The sequence below is a fragment of the Lacerta agilis genome, chromosome 1 (assembly GCF_009819535.1).
Source record: "Lacerta agilis isolate rLacAgi1 chromosome 1, rLacAgi1.pri, whole genome shotgun sequence".
In the NCBI taxonomy this organism is placed as follows: domain Eukaryota; kingdom Metazoa; phylum Chordata; class Lepidosauria; order Squamata; family Lacertidae; genus Lacerta; species Lacerta agilis.
The window spans coordinates 7497864-7517264 of record NC_046312.1 but is presented as its reverse complement, the minus strand read 5'-3'; the positions used below and the strand labels follow the sequence as shown (position 1 = coordinate 7517264).

The following is a 19401-nucleotide window of genomic DNA, read 5'->3' as shown; positions in this document are numbered from 1 at the left end:
CAGACATGCACAGAGACACAGAGTCCTCCCCCCCCCAGCAGTGATAAGCAACTGAGGTGGAGGTGGCAGCTGAATCCCTACTCATCCAAAGATAGATGGGGGCGCAAACTGCCCCCTTCCAGGACATCCCATAGTATAATTGGAGCGAAGTTGAAAGTGAGGAGGGCAGCCAAGGTCTTTTGGCCCTTGCTTTGGACACAGAGTGGGGAATTCTGAATGCTTAAGACCTCTGTCCTCCACTAGAAGACAAAGAAAAAAGGAAATGAAACACACCATAAGGAAGATAATCTAAATATAGCTTTGCTAGGGAGATATGTGCATATATGTGCACAGGTGACAGCGACACACGCATTGTGCAGAAACAGAAGATTCCCCAAATAAAGGCAATCTAATTGCATGTGGACAATCTCACACACACCCTTGTGATGTAGCCAGCATGGCCAGGAGAGAAAGGCTTGGCGAAGTTGGACTTGATTTAAAAGTGGCGCCAAATGTAATTTCTATAATATCCAGAGAAACACACAGCAAAAACATTCTATTAAGGTTACAACACTTTCCATATGGAAGCTATTGTGGATGCTGCGTTAAATTTGTTTATTCTTTCCCCCCATATATATATATATATGGGGGACCAGTTCTAATTTATTTATCCAGGTTAGGAGAGATTTCATCTCAACCAATGCAGAATTTGAACCATATTCTGTTTCAACAATACCTGTATTCAAAGAACACTGGCCCACAATATTGAGGGAACTTGGGCGAGTTACATCCCACATAATTCCCAGCTTCTTGGTAGCCTCCTTGTTCTTAGTGAGATGGAGGCATTCCCACACCCTCCAACTTTTCTCCAGTGAAAATAGGGACATCCTAAGGTAAGGTTACCAGAATTTTTTCAATGAACACGGGGACACACTTCAACTTCAATGGATTTTGTCAGGGGACTGATTTGTAAATCCAGGGACTGTCCCCGGGAAACGGGGACATCTGGTAACCTTATCCTAAGGATCATTTCAGAAATAGGGATGGAAACTTGGAGAGTCTGCATTCTTTAACAAATGCACTCCATTTAGGATGCTTAGGAACACAGGAGGCTGCCTTACACCGAGTCAGACGGTCCAGTGGGCCATTTGGCACAATACTGTCTAGACTGACCGCAAGCAGCAATTCAGAATTTCAAACAGGAGTTTGGAAATGCTGGAGGTTGAACTCAGGTCTCGCTGCCTGCTAAGCAGATGTCCTACCACTCAGTTTGGGAAAGGAGATTCATCCATCTCAATGGTGATGCTTGGATGTTCAGCTCCCATACAGCTGGAAGGACTCCCACAACGACAACAAGGGGCTGTAGCCAACTAATCTTTTTTCTAAACCACCTGAAATAATAATAATAATAATAATAATAATAATAATAATTTTATTTGTACCCCGCCCATCTGGCTGTGTTCCCCCAGTCACTCTGGGCGGCTTCCAACAAATATTAAAATACATTAAAATGTCACAGATTAATAAATGTCACAAATTAATAAATCTAAGTCCGTCATGCCTGTTAATTTCTGAGTAGGAGAACTGCAAATAATGCCAATGTCTTTCACATCTGGCAAACAACGCGCCCCTTGGGTTTCAGACAGTACATGGGGAGATGAGTCTGAAAAGTCCAGGACACACATTTTAGCATTTAGGGTGGGTCATTTGCCAGCAGCAATGCATTTAGTTTTTACTCTGGAAGTGTATACTCAATTCTGACCAAATGAAGCCCCCTGATGTATATTTTGCTCTTGGAGCAAATCTGAAACCCAAAGGGTACAATTGTTGTGACATGTGACCCCCCCAGCTCTCCCACTGCACTACATCTTTTGGGACTTCTTGCTGTTTCCGCACGGGTTGAGGCATGGAGCCTGATGAGCAAAAGGTGGAGGCAGTGGCAAAACTGAAGCAAAGCTGTGTCCTTCTCACAGGGTTTTACCTTTGGGTGTGCATTTCTCTTTATTCCCCCCCCCTCTCATTTGTGAGGAGGAAGGCAAAAGATTGGTCACAGGTCCCAAAGAACAGAGCTCAGCTTCTTGTAGTTAGGAGCTCTTACTTCCTGCTTTACTCTTTTGTCTGGAGGCACTGAGAATGAGGTTGGGGGGGGGAGACCCCAAAACTTTGGGAAACACCCAGAGATCTCAGGGGCAACCTACATTGCAGCGGGTTGGACTAGATGACTCTTGGGGTCCCTTCCAACTTTACCATTGCAGGATTTTATGATACTTTGCTTCCTGAGGCTGAACAACAGGTGGTTCTCCCAGAGTAAAGTTGCAAAAAACTTCACCTGCACTTCTTCCTGGGAGTAAAAGAAAATGAGAAACCACACAAAGGAAATATTTGGGGCACTTTCATGAGCGCGGCTACTTCACTGGCCCCGTGATACCTGTCAACCCTAGTTATTAGGGAAGAGGGTGGCATTGCTGTTGTTCCTTGCCTTTTCAGAGGTGTTTGTCTTTAAACAGCTACCCAAATGCTCCTCTCTTCCCTTGCCCTCAGATATAGAAAGGTTTTAAATGAGAGTCATAACACGGCGCAGGAAAAAGGGAGGACTGTTGTTTATCACAGGGATGGTGTTGCCAGGCCACAAAGCACTTATCAGTGCAAAGCAAGTTCACGCTGGGTGCATTTCACAGAGATCAAATGCTGTGGATCATTAATGGGGAAATGCAATTGACTTGCAACAAGAGATGCTATCTGGAAGAAAGATGGCTGCAGTGGTGTAGGAAGGGTTGGGTGTAGGGGGCGGGGTGCTCCGGGATCCAGGGGAGGGGGGTGACACTCGGCGGCCCCTCACCAAACCGTGCCCCACCGCCCGGCACCCATCCGTACTGCTTTACGGACGGATGGGGCAGCCCCACGACCCGCCGCTTGCTTGGAGGCTTGCCCGGTTGCCACGGGAGCAGCAGCACCGGCCCGAATGAACTGCGCATGCCCGGAAATTCTGTGCATGCGCACTCCGTCCAACGCCGTGACGTCACAACGCCCACGCCCCCAGGGGGGTGCCTCCGCACTGCCGCCCCGGGTGGCCAAAAGGTTACCTCCACCGCTGGATGGCTGTACGTCCCGTTGCAATTTAGAAACATCACAATATTCCTCCTGGGAAAACCCCCCCCAAAAGGTGCAGGAACCCCTACAGATTCCAATGCGGTCCCTACCGGTCAGAGGAAAATGACACAGACCAACCATGGATATATATTAAAGCAAAGTGACTAGTAAAGCTGATCTTCGTTGCAATAGCAATGTACTGTTGCAACAGGGTCCTTCCTTGCTCATGATGCACACAAAGGAGGAGAACCCTGAACAAAAGGCAAAACACATTACATACATTTTCATTACATGTGGTTTCTCCCATGTCCTGCCTTCACGGGATACGTCAAATAAGGGAGGCACCAGGTAAGTTTCATCAGACAAAGGCATTTTGTTAACACACAGATGTTTTCAGCACTAAAGTGTGGGTGCATTTAAATGGGTTTCCGTCTGTGGGTCCCGCCCCACCTATCCTGGTGTTAATGGGTGCCCTTTGTTTTATGATTACAGGGACAGACATGCCAGAGGCGATGCTTGGTGAAGTAATAGAAGGCTAAAGAGCCTGGCATCACCGGTTATGATTGGGCATTCCTGGCTCCTGTTGTTGTTTGAAGATATAGTTATTGACAGTTCTCGGAATGGGCAAATTTGTGAATGGATTGTTGACATTCTTCATGAATGGCTTGCCTGTGACCCATTCAATAAAGTGTTTTAGTTTATGGATTGGTGTGTTGGATCTGTAGGTGGTGCTGTGGATCTGTGAAACATGTCAAAGCAGGCAAGCTGTCAAGTTGCGTTCGCATTTAACTGAGCAGGTACATTTACAGTTATAGACAGTAACATTTATTTTCTTTCTTTCTTTCTTTCTTTCTTTCTTTCTTTCTTTCTTTCTTTCTTTCTTTCTTTCTTCTTTATTAAACATTCAACACATATTTTCACAACAATATTACCATGCTAAAATTTATACAGACCACCTGCACAAACACTACAGGAAAAACAAAAAGAAAGATACAGAGAAAAGGGGGGGGGGAGAGAAAGTAAAGTAGAAAGTTAAGAAAGATAAGACAAACTTCCAATTGTTCTAAAAAAAACCTGAGTCTCATTGTTATTTTGTACACTTAAAAATGGAAAGCGTAATGCTGGTGGTCAACAAAAGAGGTTTAAAGACACTCACAAGGCAAATCTTTAAAAATGTAGTATAAACACCAGCAATTGGGAAACACTGGCCTGCGAGCGGTCCAGTTGGAGAACAGCCTTTACCAAAGCTGTCATGGGCTTTGAAGACACTTGAACTCAGGACGCAAGGGAGAAATGTGCTAAGAGGAAGTCATGCTATGCAAATCCACACCATGATCAACTCCTGCCCGGAAACCAATGTCCCCACTGTGGAAGGACATGTGGATCCAGAACTGGCCTCCAGAGTCACTTACAGACTCATTGTTAAAACCATGTTTATGGAAGACAATCTTACTCAGCTATGAGTGATCGCCAAAGAAGAAGAGGCAGTAGTACGAGCTTCCTTCTGTGTCTCTCTCCAAAATGGATCTCTCCTCCCTCCCTCCTTCTTCCCCCAGAAATCCACTGCCCTCCCCCAGAGCAGGTTCCCTGGCAACCTCCCAAATCCCCAGTGTTCATTCACACCTAGAGGCAAGAGGGAAGTTCCCTTGCATTGTTAATGACCCCTATAGTACTCTTGATAGCCCTGGGTCAGCCAGGTTGATTTGAATAAGCCAACCCAGGAATTCCCTGTCTGGAACAGCTCTGCAATTTATGTTTTAATCCATATCCCAATTAATCAAAATCCTAGCATTTATTCATTCTGAGGGTTTAACAATAGCATTAGCTTTGCTGCTGCATCACACTATTGACTCATGTTCAGCCTGTGTTCCACCAAAACCCCTAGATCCTTTCCTCATGTACTGCTAGTAAGCCAGGTGTCCCTCATCCTATATTTGTACATCTTCTTCTTCTTCCTTCATAAGTGCAGAACCTGACATTTGTCCCCACTGAAATTCATTTTGTTAGCTTGGGCTCAGTGTAGGGTTGCAAAAAAGAGGACACATTTGTCAACTTCTGCTTTTAACAATGGATTGCTATGACAACATTGCCCATGAAATAGAGGATGTGTCCTGGAAAAAGAGGACAAATGGCAACTCTAAATTCTGATTCTTTCTTCGGCGGCATTAGCTACCCCTCCTAGTTTGGTGCCATCTTCAAATCTGATTAGCATTCCCATTGCTTGATAATAGATCAAGCTTGCTCCCTGTACATTTCTAAAATATTGTGGGCTGATCTTCCTCCCAGCCTCTCAGACCTGGAGGCTGTCAGCAGCCTAGCAGGTACAGAGGGGGTGACCTCACAGAGGACCAGGTAAGCAAAAGAGGGTAATGTACTCATGACCTCATAGAGCCTGTGGGAGGATGCCTAAGCTGCTCCTCCCAAATAGCTACCCAGTGAAAGGGAACCACTGAGACTCTCCCATCACATACAGGGAGTTGATGAAGTGGATAATTTAAGAAGAATTGTAATTGAAGGACCCTGTCAGGGTGAGTGAGAAGCCCAGCAAAGACCTCTCTCCTTCTCCAGTGTGGTGTAGTGGTTAAGAGCGGCAGACTCGTAATCTGGGGAACCGGGTTCGTGTCTCCACTCCTCCACAAGCAGCTGCTGGGTGACCTTGGGCTAGTCACACTTCTCTGAAGTCTCTCAGCCCCACTCACCTCACAGAGTGTTTGTTGTGGGGGAGGAAGGGAAAGGAGAATGTTAGCCGCTTTGAGACTCCTTCGGGTAGTGAAAAGCAGGATATCAAATCCAAACTCCTCCTCCTCCTCCTCCTCTTCTTCTTCTTCTTCTTCTTCTTCTTCTTCGTCGTCTTTTTCTTTCAATTCCCTCCTCCAAATGATCCCTGGGCTGGTTATGGATTTGGGAAAACACACTAGCTCCACCATGACAAAACCTCCTGGTTTTCTTCCTCCATGTTTCCCAATGAACTATTTCTTTTTTAAAAAAGAAAGAAAACAAAACCTAGAAAGAGAAAGTGTTTTGACATGCAGTGTCCTAACACTCCGACCAACTTTCCCAAGAAGTCATTGAAGCCGTCTTGATTTTTCAGTCAATATAATCTTTTATTTTAGACACCTATACAACATGAAACACCATTTTCATAATACTCATTTTTTCTAGTTTTTCTAGCAACATATTCACATATGGTTTTTGTCATCTGAGTGCCACACTTTTATTTTTCCAATTCATCAGTATCCGTCTTTTTGCAATGTTATTGTCCTTTTGTTAGGTTCCATGTGCTGGGTATATAATTCAAAAGGATCTTTTGCACTGTAAACGTAAGATTATTCCGTACAATTCTGTTGATAGTTTCTGTTACCTTCTGCCAAAACTCTTTCAATATAGGACAATGAAAAAAACAAAGGTTTTGGAGAAGCATTGTACCGATTGCATTTCCAACAGTTAGATGCCTTAGATAGCCCTTTTTAAAACAAATGTAATTGGGTTCAGTATATTCAAAATTTTTGTTGTTGTATGAACCTCAGTTTAAGGTCCAGAGAACCCCTGTTAAAGCACTTAAAAGAGTTTCCCACTGTGAGCTCAAAACTGAGGTCTCTAATTCTTTATTCCACCCCACCCTCAATATCTGTATATCAAATTGGTTTACTGGTAACAAAGATTTATATATGCTGATGGCCCTTTTTTGTTGCATAAGAATTAACCAACTGCTTCAATATCTCTGGGGTGTCTGAGGCTGTAAAAGTTGCTGGTCCATAGATGGTGGTTAGCAAGCATTTTATCGGGAGATATTGCCATTGTAAGTAATCTGTATTTGTCTCTTCAAACGTTATATGTATAAAATATATCCTCTTCATTTATCAGCTGGTCTAACATTAATACACCCAAATCCATCCATCTCTTCCATACCACCATTTGCGCGGAAAGGCAGAGTCCCCCAAACCCTAGGCAACCCCCGAGCAGAATAATAGTACATTGAATATTAACGTATTTAGACCCGAGTGCCACCCATGTATCTTGTAATGCTACATAGGAATATTCCAAGGTAGCCCAATTTGGACAGTTATTTTCAGTGGCGGGTCTCCAGAATTGTGTACCTGACTGTAAATATGCTTGGTGATAAAGTTCTAAATCTGGGATCCCAAATCCTCCTTCCTTTATCAATATTTGCATTTTTAAAAAATAGTTATTCTTGGAACTGAAGAGCCCCAAATGTTCTAGGTATTGTATTCAGTCTAAGAGCTTTGACTTTCCCCCACAGGGTCAGGTTCAATGACTGCCATCTGTCGATATCCGTTGATAAGTCATGATACATTTTGTTGATGTTTAATAATGGTAATTTAGGTAAATCTTGTGGTATTAATAACACATGGTTAACTCATGTTCAGCTTGTGGTCCACCAAGACCCCTGGATCTTTTTCACATGTACTGCTAGTTAGCCATGTGTCCCAGATCTTCTATTTGTGCATCTGGTTCTTCCTGCCTAAGTGCAGAACCTACCCTGTTGAAATTTATTTCATTAGCTTGGGCCCAGCTATGGAGAGTTCCCAGCTATGGGGCTGTACTCTTGAGTCTGTCAAGACAAATAAGGACTTGCTTACTAAACTTTAGTCTCTCTTGTGTCTGCTTCTTCCTTGGCCCTCATTCCCACACAGGACAACATGCATATCAGCAGTTTACAGGGCACCCTACTGCTGATTGGCTTCTTGAGTTACTTGGTGATGGGTGCCTTCGTCTTTGAGCTTCTGGAGGACGATCACCACAGATCTAGAGAACAAGCAACGTATCACATGAAAGAGCAGTTTTTTTTGAATTACACCTCTCTCAGCAAAGAAGAGGTGGAGCGTTTCATAGTGGTAAGGCATTACTTCAGCAAGACCAAAAGGGATGACCATGGCATGACACCAGAGGTTAAGAGGTCAGAAAGTATATATAGGGGGAGTACAGTTTAGGAGGTAGGAATCGAGGTGGGGACAGCATAGAGCCACAAGGACCACCCTTCCTTCTGCATGTGAAATTTTATCCCCATGGAGGATTAGGCAAATTGATGGAGTATATATTTTTGGAGGAAGGAGACCAAACCCTCTCTTGGGTTCAAGGGAGAGAAACACTTAGAATTGAACTTGATATATAAACAATACAGCTTCTTATTGGCATCAGTGCTATTTTTCTATGAAAAAGGTGTCTAGAGTTCCTGGAACTCACCATGAACACCTCCCTCCTTCTCCTCTATATGAAATGGTGCCCCACTTGGGAGGTGACGGAACTGAGTTCCAGAGATTTCTGGCTGAAAAAAGCCCTGGTTGCCATCCTGAAAAGTCAAGACTCATCTTCAAGCCTTGTGTAAGGAGTCTACTACTTTATCACTAAGCCTTGAGGGCGAAACCGCTGCATCACTCTCAACAACTCAAACATAGATCACAGTTTTCACTGGGAAAGCTTGGTGCAAACCACAACAAGCACCCATTGGACAGGGAGCCATTACTATGCCTACCAGTTACTGGGGGTGACAAGTGAGGGGAGGGCATTTTTGCTCAGGTCTTGTTTGTGGGCTTCCCATAATCATTGGGCTGGCCACTGGAGGAAGAACGTGCTGGACTGATCCAGAAGGACTTCCCTTCTGAATGCATCATGATTTGGTTAGCGGTATCTGGTGATAAATCGGAGAAGGGGCTATTCTTATTATTGGAATATTCAAACTGAGTCTTGCATTCAATTGCAGAAACTGGTAAAAGCTGTTCGGTCGGGAATAGTTCCAATAGGACACCTTCCTCCTGAAAAATACAGCAGCTGGGATTTCGCTCATTCTTTCTTCTTCGTGGGCACTATATTATCCACAATAGGTAATTTGGTTCTTTCTTTTTTTAAAATAATATTTATTAAATTTCTATTTTAACAATCCAATCAAACCATATTATATATTCCAAATTATACAAATTATCCAGTAATCGAACAGTCCCAATATTATGCCTAATCACGCTTCGAGATCAGAGGGAATCCTAATCACCTCAGAGTTGTACTGCTTTTCATAATCATTACAATAATCCCCACAATTCATTCTGATGTTAAGCCTTCATTATTTTCAACAGCCTCTGCGTCCATTCTGCAAGTAAGTTAAGTCAAAACAATATATTTCTGTGTGGATTTTATGTCCCCCCCCTTCTTTATGCTCTAAATCTGTAATCCAAGATTCCCCTCTGTGAATTTGCACCATCTCTCACAAACTGGTGTTTCTGCACACAAACTGAAACTTAATCTGAACCCACAGGGCCTAACCTCGCTGCTATTAAAAGATAACCATCAATCCCTTTGGAGCAAGGCCATAGCAAAGAAGTTGACAAGTATAGGCCTCCATCCATCTAGCCTCATGTCATGTGACTTGAACTCAGCAAAGATCACTGTTAAACAGAGGTTAACAGACATAGAAAGACAAAAGGATCTGAGTAAAGTACCCCACTTTCTAATTCAGGAGGAACGGAGATACCTGTCCCGTCCAGCCAGATATTTATTCCAACTAGAAATACCCTCCCATAGAAGAGCATTTACTCTAGCCCGCAATCACATAATGCCTTCAGCAGTTCTCCAAGGGAAGTATAAACGGACCCCATTGTGCAAGAGATACTGCCTGTGCGGATCTGGAGAGGTGGAAACTACTGGCCACATACTCTTGCGATGCTGCTTCTACGAGGAGATGCGAGGCGAGTTTATCCACTCGATGCTGGCTGAGCTACCTGGACGCTCGGACAATTTCTATATAGAGTGGCTTCTCTCAGATGCTAACGCTAATGTGACAGCAAAGGTAGCCAGGTTCTGTGCTAGAGCCATAAAAATTCGGTCCGATCTAGTCCGCAGTACCCACACAGCTTCAGGACAGAGCTAAAGACGAACCAGTGCTATAACCGGCTGTAGCCCATCTTTTAAAGTAGTGATATCTTCTTTTATCTAAAATTTTTAAAGCTTAAAGTTTATATTTATAGTTCGTATTTTAGCATGTATTTTGGATTGTTTTTTATGGATATGTGCGTGCTGGTTGAGAACCATAACAATAAATCTATCTATCTGGTGTTTCTGCCAAATCAGTCCAGGAGACTTCAACTGCAGGTGGCTGCCATATTGACACGCAGTGCAGATAGAATGAAATCATGGCGTCTGTCCAATGTTGCTCCTTAACCAGCTGCTATTCAAACACTAGCTTTTTCTGGAGGGGGTTTACCATGTAAATCTGGAAATACAAGTATCAAGGAGTAAAATATTACAGGTTTACGTCCCGCCCCCTGTAGCTATATAATTTGATTCAGTCTACTTTGTTTCCCTCTTAGCTCCCTGCCGAATTAATGCTGCGTCACAAACCTCCCAGACAAATATCCAGAGCTCTTTGGTGTCTCTCCAGTTGTTAATGAGAAGTTGCTTCTATAAAAATTGGGGAGTCTTTAGATCTTCTTTCAGGAAACCAAGAATTGAAAGCCTTGATTTTCCATTTTTTTTGCAGTCATTTCCACACAGTTAGTAATTATTAGAGTTGTTAAAACCTTATTATATCAACAAATGCAAAAAAATTAATCTTGCTTGCTTTCATAAAAAATCCGGTAGTTGTTCCTCCCAGAGGGGATTTGCCAAATGTTACCACATAGGCAAATATTGAAATAAAGTAAATAAAGGCTCAACCCCCCCCCCACCTTTCTGTTCCGTCAGACCGGCACCTCAGATGATAATCCCTTTTCCATTCAAGTCTTCTAAGTCTCCAGAGGCTGAATTAATTAGCAGAGAAAACCCTCCCTCTTCGCTCAAAGCATGTCCATTGTTTAAATCCAATTTTTCATCTTAAGAAATGGAGATTCGTCGCTCGCGGAGACAGCTTCAGAGAGTGCCAGAATCATGCGGGGGGCTTTCCATCCAGAACCCCAGCCCCTTATTCCTTCTGGATTTGGGGCTAGGTGTTGGGCGACCGCGGTTGAGATGGGGACAATGGAATTTTTAGCCATCTTCCGTGGCAACTAGCCGGAAGTGACAATAGGTAATTTGGTTCTGGCTGGCTTCTCCCCAAAAATAATATGCAGGGCATCTGACTGGTCTCGCTCAGATAAATTGTGTTAAGCTGCAGGCTTTGCTTTTGCTCCTTCATCATCCTTCACATCTCATCTTTGCATAGAACTGCCACTTCTTTCCAGTAAGCTACAAAACCACACACCCTTTTTGTATGGATGAATTACTTCAGTGCAGAAAACCATGCACTGAATTAGTGGGAGAACCTACCCTGTTAGCACTGTTTAATCCAGAGTTTTTAAACTTTTCATGTTGGTGACACACTTTTTATATTTGCATCATTTTGTGACACAGTAATTCAGTTTTACTAGCAAACTGGTGGTTAAACTAACTCTTTTCCAGGGTTCGCGCGACACATCTACAAACTGCAGCTGAAACACTTACGTGTTGTGACATACATTTTGGAAAGCTCTGGTTAAGCTTTCTGGTGTGAAGCACAATTCTACGATTCTATGAATTGCCAGATGCTTGGTGGTTTTTTCCTCTGAGTTCAATTCCACCTGTACACAAGATCCTTTCTCTCTATATCTTTGCCATATGTTGATCAATATTTCCCCCCAGAGGTCCTGTGAATTCTTTAGTGTGGTCTTTCTCTCATACATTTTCATTCACCATTCTGTGCATCTCATCTCTGAGCTCTTGCAATTGTTCATCCAATAATTGTGGCATGATACCAACAATCAATGGTGTGTTCAGCTGTGTCTTTGCCATATTGAGTTCTGTTCATCTCTCTCTTAGCAGCCTCTGCATTGAAAACTTGTGTCTGTCCCTTTAAGTAAACAGTGCATTCCATTCCAATGGTTTGAGGTATTGTTTCTGCGGGACAGGGGAAGCCACACAGAGTGGCTGGGGCAACCCAGTCGGATGGGTGACACATAAATAATAAATTATAATTATATTATTACTATTCCTATGCTAATCTCACTTTTATAAACAGCCCCACACAGATGGAGAGTTAAAAGTAATATAAATTGAAGATTTTAAGCTAACCAGATCATCCTTATCCATTGGTAAACGTTATTGATCATCAATAATTTAAGATAAGCTTTTTGCTTTGTTTTTCAGCCTCTTAATTAATGCCTCTTCTTACACCAGCAGCCAATTTGCATTCTGGATAAGAATTAATTAATAAGAATCAAGTGGTAGATAGATCAGTCAAGTCTTAATTGAGTCCAATCTCAAAAGACGCTAAAAGGGAGGTTTTGCTGAGCAGATGCCCTGAAGGCTTACACTGAGGGCTGTTATTGGGTATCTGGGCATGATGGTGGTTCCTCTGTCTGTTACGCGCCTTGCTTGCCCTATTTCATCACCAAAGACATATCATCAAATTCATTTCTAAATTTATCCTATAATAAATATTTTGTAATTTATTTTTGAATCCAATAACTGTATCACAAATTTTGAAGAACTGAAAAACCTGAAGGTTAAGCATGTTTCAATTTACAGGCCAGGTCAGGTCACACTGGAATTGAGAGAAATCAAAGACTTGGGTATTGCCACTTATTTTAGCCATGATGGTAACGAATGGAGGAACTCTGCTCTCTCCTCACTGCAGATGAACCTACCAGTACATTTGTTTTCATTGTCATGAAAATGCAGTGACCTCCAGATTCTCATTACAAATATATTATCAATCTTTTGGTGTGTTTTTTAAAGGGTTGCCATGATGAGTCTCCATTTCACCCAATGTTTCACAAGGTCTCCAAAGTCATACCTGCACACTTGGCCTCTTCCATTGCATCTCAGGTCAGTTCTTCCACAGTGGGCCTGTCCAGTCCAAGGAACAGGAGGGAGACACTTGAAGCTTCCACATAATTATCCTAACACCAAGTGCATTGGCACAAAGGAAGTCAACCCTTCATAGGGACCCTACTCTGTAACTTCTCTAGGCAATTGGCAGATCGACAGTTGCTGATGTCCTTTGCAAACCTTTCTTAATCTTTCAACAGGCTATGGAAACGTCTGTCCCCAAACGGCAGAAGGTCAGATCTTTTGTGTTGTTTTTGCTCTCCTTGGAATCCCCTTCAATCTCATCTGCTTGAACTATATTGGCTTTTTAGTCTCATCAACCTGTGAAAGATGTGCAGAGAAATTGTTTGCGAATGATAAGAAGGTAATTCAGTTACTTTATCTGGAGATGATTTCTGATCTTACCAGTCACAAGACTGAGGTCGACATAGACTGCTGCTGCACTCAGGTCCTGTATGCAGGTTTCCTGTGGGCATCTGGTCAGCTTTCATGAGAACAGGATCCTCAACTAGATGGGCCCTTGCCTGATCCAGCAGGGATCTTCTATTATTTTGCACATACATATGCATATATGATTAGGAAGACAATAATAAATTAGACATGTGCATTGTGCCCTCTAAATAAGTGAGGAAGATTAACTCTTGCTCTGCCTTCAAATTGGAATGAGAGAAACCACCATAGAGCTCAACCACCATAAATTGTGACATCAGCAGGAAACTGTGCTCCAGATGAAGTCTAACTAGGGTGGAATTATTATTATTTATCTGTTAGTGCAGCCTAAAATCACAGTGCATGGCTGTAGGTCGAGAGAACTGAGCTCTGTTGCATCAAACCTGCCTTCTTTCTTTTCTTGCTTTATCTTTCAGAAATCAACGAAATACATTTCCCTGTTCGTGGTTATGGGAATTCTAGTATTTCTTGTTTTGCCAGCGTTCTTCTTTCAAAGCATGGAGGGCTGGAATTACAGTGAAGCTATCTATTATGCATTTATTACACTCAGCACCATTGGTTTTGGAGACTATTTAATAGGTAAGGCTTTCAAAATACCGGTACTTTCATATTGTGGGCTTAACTGGTTCGACAGATAATGTTAGGTCACTTGTGGCCTCAAGGTGCTGCTGGCAACCAATCTGTTGTACTGAAGAATATGAAAGCTCAGATCAGTTTCCAACAAAAAGATGGCTTGCAATGATTAGAATTTGGAACTCAAACCATATTTTAAATTTCTCAAGTACAGATGATCAAGGGTCTGGAAACCAAGCTTTATGAGGATTGGTTGAAGGAGCTTGGTATGTTTAGCCTGGAAAAGAAGAGTCTGAGAGGAGATATGATAGCCATCGTCAAATATCTCAAGGGCTGTCACATGGAATAGGGATCATGCTTGTTTTCTGTTGCTCTGGAGAGGAGGACTCAAACCAATCTCTTCAAGTTACAAGAAAAGAGATGCTGACTAAACATTTTTTTTTGGGGGGGGGTTGTGACACTAAGAGCTGTTCATCAGCGGAACAAACTCCCATGAGAGGTGGTGGACTCTTTCCTTGAAGGATTTTAAGCAGAGGTTAGATGACCATCTGTCATGGATGCTTTCCTTAAGATTCATGCATTGCAAGGTGTTGGGATAGATGCATCAAACATGAAAGAAAGAAAATGCTCACCAAGTTTTCCTGGACAGTGATTTTCCATAATTCTTTTAGCTAGCAAGTGCCACAACTGCTGCCTGGGACCAACAACTGGAAGAAACTGTTGCCGACAAATGCAGGATGAAAATAAACCAGAATCTTTTTGATATAAATTGTTACGTTGGCTCCTAGTACGTTTCTGAGTGCTGGTGCTGACCTTTAAAGCCCTAAATGTCCTCAACCCTGTATTACATGAAGGAGCGTCCCCATCCCCATCGTTCAGCCCAGACACTGAGGTCCAGCTCCAAGGACCTTCTGGCAGTTCCCTCCCTGCAAGTTAGGTTACAGGGAACCAGGCAGAGGGCCTCCTTGATTGTGGCACCCTCCCTGTTGAACACCCTCCCATCAGATGTCAAGGAGATAAAAAACTACATAACCTTTAGAAGACATCTGAAGGCAGCCCTGTATAGGGAAGTTCTTAGCGTTGTACATTTTATAATGTTTTGATATATGCTGGAAGCCTCCTAGAGTGGATGGGGAAACCCAGTCAGATGGGTGTGGTACAAATAATAAAATTATTATTATTATAGTAATCCATAGTAATGTATGGAAGTGAGAGCTGGACCATAAAGAAGACTGATCGCCAAAGAATTGATGCTTTTGAATTATGGTGCTGGAGGAGACTCTTGAGAGTCCCATGGACTGCAGAAAGATCAAACTTATCCATCCTTAAAGACTCCCTAGAAAAGACCCTGATGTTGGGAAAGATGGAATAAACTGGGTTGGTGGGTCCTTTAAATCACCTCCTCACACATTATTGTTGCTTTTCTCTGTGTCTCCAGGGATGAATCATGACCGGACCTATTTTGGGGGCTACATGCTGCTCGCAGCCATTTGGATCAGCATTGGTTTGGCTTGGATAACTGTGCTGTTTGAACTGGTATCTTTATTCCTGGCACCTGTGGAACCGAGTGCAAGCTTACCAAAAGACAGTAGAGGGTAAAAATAACACCGCCCAAAAGGAGTCAGTCTGCTACATTTCCTCTGGAGGAGAATTTATCATTTCATTCAGGTGGAGACTGACATAAAAATTAGTTGCACTCAATAATTTCAGTTGAGCTTTTTTCTAATTACATGCCATTTTGACATTCTGCTGATTCCTTAAAAACTCACTACTGTAGTTGCTCTTTAAGATATGCAGTTCCGAATAAACTGTGAAATAGCCAGGTATTCTGAAACTAAAAGAGGGTTGGTGGGACTTACTTGGAATCTCAAAACTGGAATGTGTGCAGAGGAAAGGAGATTCCAACTAAACATCAAGAATAACTTTCTGGGTAGGGGAAAGCTGTTCAGCAGTTGAACGGTCTCCCTCGGAAGGTGGTGGACTTTCCTTCCTTGGAGGTTTTTCAGCAGAGGTTGGATGGCCATCTGTCATGGATGCTTTAGTTGAGATTCCTGCATTGCAAGGGGGTTGGGCTAGATGACCCTCGGGACCCTTTACAACTCTGCAGTTCTATGATTCCATGATTCTAATGGGCATTTTCGTCCAACGTCAGGAGAGGCAAAGGGTCCCCGCGTATGGTGGGAGGGAGGTGGTGGAATTTTCTGGCTTGAAGACCACATTGGTTTCTCCCTTCCAGGGGACACTGCACACCCTTGCATGTGTGAATGCCTACGTGCGCACACACACAGGCACACATGCACAGAGACATAGAGCCCCTCCCCACCAGAGCAGTGAAGACCATCTGAGGTGGAGGTGGCAGCTGCACCCCTACTCATCAAAAGATTGATGGGGACGCAAACTGCCTCCTCTCAGGACATCCCATCGGGGCACTGAGCCTCACCCACTATTTATATATACGCGCCATCGCCAAAAACAGTGGAGGGTTCTGAAGGGCCAGAAAAAAATTGTCTGGGGGCCAGATCAAGCTCCCAAACTGGGAGTTGGCTACCCCTGAAGTATAAGTGCCCCTGAAATATGGGATTGCAGGAGAAAGCTCTTGGGATGTTTTGAGAGGAAATAATGTCCTGAGGTACTGCCAAGTGAAGTGTGCATGGATGCATCTCTGGGGAGAAGGCATCTCTGCTTTTGCTTGTGTCAGTTTCCCCGTTCCAGTTGCATATACTGTCCAACTGCAACCAGAAGGAAAAACCACTTCTGCATATGCCTACCTTTTCCACCCCACTCTTTTCCACCCCTGAATTCGCAGCCTTTTTAGGGTCATAGTATAATCGGAGCGATTATACTATGATCGCCGAAGAATTGATGCTTTTGAATTGTGGTGCTGGAGGAGACTCTTGAGAGTCCCATGGACTGCAAAAAGATCAAACTTATCCATCCTTAAAGAAATCAGCCCTGAGTGCTCACTGGAAGGGCAGATCCTGAAGTTGAGGCTCCAGTACTTTGGCCACCTCATGAGAAGAGAAGACTCCCTGGAAAAGACCCTGATGTTGGGGAAGATGGAGGGCACAAGGAGAAGGGGACGACAGAGGATGAGATGGTTGGACAGTGTTCTCGAAGCGACTGGCATGAGTTTGGCCAAACTGCGGGAGGCAGTGGAAGAGAGGAGTGGCTGGCGTGCTCTGGTCTATGGGGTCACGAAGAGTCGGACACGACTGAACGACTGAACAACAACAATAATCGGAGCGAAGTTGAAAATGAGGAGGGCAGCCAAGGTCTCTTGGCAGGGGCGTACCCAGGATCAAAACGGGGGGGGGGGCAAGCCATGGTTGTTCAGGTTGTGACATTTCAGCACGGAAAAGTTGAATGAAACTAATGAAACAACAACTGCTGCAAGATTATATAGAAAGACGCAGCATAGATTTTGGTAACAGGTGACAGCAATCTGCAGCTGTAAGGTTTTTTCCTTTGGATGAGACTCCCTGTGCTATTATGTCCCAAAATTTTCTAACTGCGAGACGATAGAAAATTTTGGGACATAATAGCACCGGGAGTCTCATCCAAAGGAAAAATTGTAAACAACAGTATCTCATCTGATGTGTGCTCTCAACACTTTTCCCAGTTATACACACCCTCAAATACTGCTAATTCGAGTCCGTCCCTCCCATTGAAGAATGATCATCTAGCTAGCTGGGATCCTGTTACGGAATCAGAGTGCCTACAGCTAATTAAAACATTAAAAAATGGCAAAGCTCCTGGTGATGATATGATCCCCCCTGAGGTGTTTAAATCAAACGCCCAATGGTGGGCCATCTTTTTGGCCAAACTTTTTACGGCAATAAACAACACATGTAAAATTCCAGCAAACTGGAAACTAAGTGTGGTAGCCCCTATTTACAAGAAGGGAGATATTCAAGATCCAGCAAACTATCGCCCTGTAAGCCTTCTGGACATCGCATACAAACTTTATACCCAGTACCTATTAAATAAGTTGGTAGACTGGGCGGACCACACTAACCTGTTCAACCAGGAACAGGCAGGATTTAGAAAGGGCCACAATACGATAGGTCACTGTATGGTATTACAGTCCCTGATAGCTAAATATTCAAAAGTGTGTAAGAGCAGACTCTTTGTGGCCTTCGTAGACTTGACATCTGCCTTTGACTCAATCTGTAGAGATAGACTATGGAAAAAATTATATGAAACGGATATTGACAGACGACTTTTAAAAATTCTCAGAGAGTTACACACAGATACTACAGTTAAAATTAGAACTGGGCCATCGGGAACTCTTACGGATCCACTGCCATTGGGGAAAGGGGTCAAACAGGGATGCCTGCTAGCCCCATTTCTTTTTAATTTTTATATAAACGACATTGTCCAGTACATGGCAAAGTACAAGTCATCGGCTCCAGCCCTCGAAGGCAAACGTCTGAATATATTGTTATATGCCGATGACATGGCTTTAATGGCACTCACCCAAAGAGGCTTACGCAGCATGTTGGAGGGGATCGCAGCCTACTGTTCTCATAACTCACTAAAGATAAACTACGACAAAACAAAAATTGTGGTGTTCACTAGAGCTCGCCACACTTTTAGATGGTCTTTAGATGAACATGTAATTGAACAGTGCCCTTTTTTAAAATATCTGGGTGTTACATTCCAGGCTACATCTAGTTGGCTAGCCCACTTTAAGGCTGTAACCCTCCTAACACGAAGAACAATTGGTGTCCTGCTTAGTTTCTTTCATACCCGGGGAGGACAATTGGTGATCCCGGCATTAAGAGCTTTTGTTGGGAAAGCTATTCCCCAGATGTTATATGGGGTAGAACTCTGGGGGTGGAACCAGAGGCTGTTAGAACGGCTTGAAATTTTGCAAAATTATTATCTCAAGAGGATTCTAGGCCTTCCTCAAGGAACCCCGGCAGTTTTCTTGAGGGTGGAGGTTGGATTACCTTCTGTGTCTGCCAGGGCCCACTTAAGATTCCTACGATTTTACATCAACCTTGCAAACACTTTGAACACCTTATTGGCCAAACAAGCCTTTGTATCTCTTCAAAAGAACACCACTTGGCGTCAAAACCTATCTGAGATCCTGGTTAGATACACCCTACCGGAGTTTAATACTCTCAAACTGTGGAGCCCGGACAAAGTTCGGGAATGGATCCTGGAGAGAGACGCCCTGTTAGACATCACAAAAATACAGAACCCAGGGTCCTCCCACTGGTTTCCCCGACTGAAAACAGTCAAAACCTGCGCCAATTACTTGGCGAATATTATCGATCCCACCCTTCAGAGAGCTTTCACCATGGCCCGTTTTCAAACTATCCCTACGGCCTATCTGTCAGGCAGATATACAAAAATCCCGGTAGAGCACCGTTTATGTCCTTGCCACATGAGAACCAAAGAGAACCATTACTTGTTGTACTGTCCCATCTACTCGGCCTTCAGGGATGTGATGTTACAAACTATTCCCAAATCAATAGTCAACTCTGAGGACCAAGTAAAGTTTTTGCTGGT

General features: G+C 43.4%; 1 protein-coding gene across 1 annotated transcript; it reads left to right on the top strand.

The window, feature by feature from the left end:
• Positions 1-7730: 7730 nt before the first annotated feature.
• On the top strand, positions 7731-15483 carry LOC117060421 (potassium channel subfamily K member 16-like). The gene is made up of 5 exons (XM_033172679.1): positions 7731-7925; positions 8792-8912; positions 13062-13225; positions 13728-13890; positions 15323-15483. Exons 1-5 carry the CDS (start codon positions 7731-7733, stop codon positions 15481-15483), a joined length of 804 nt encoding a protein of 267 aa, XP_033028570.1.
• Positions 15484-19401: the final 3918 nt, after the last annotated feature.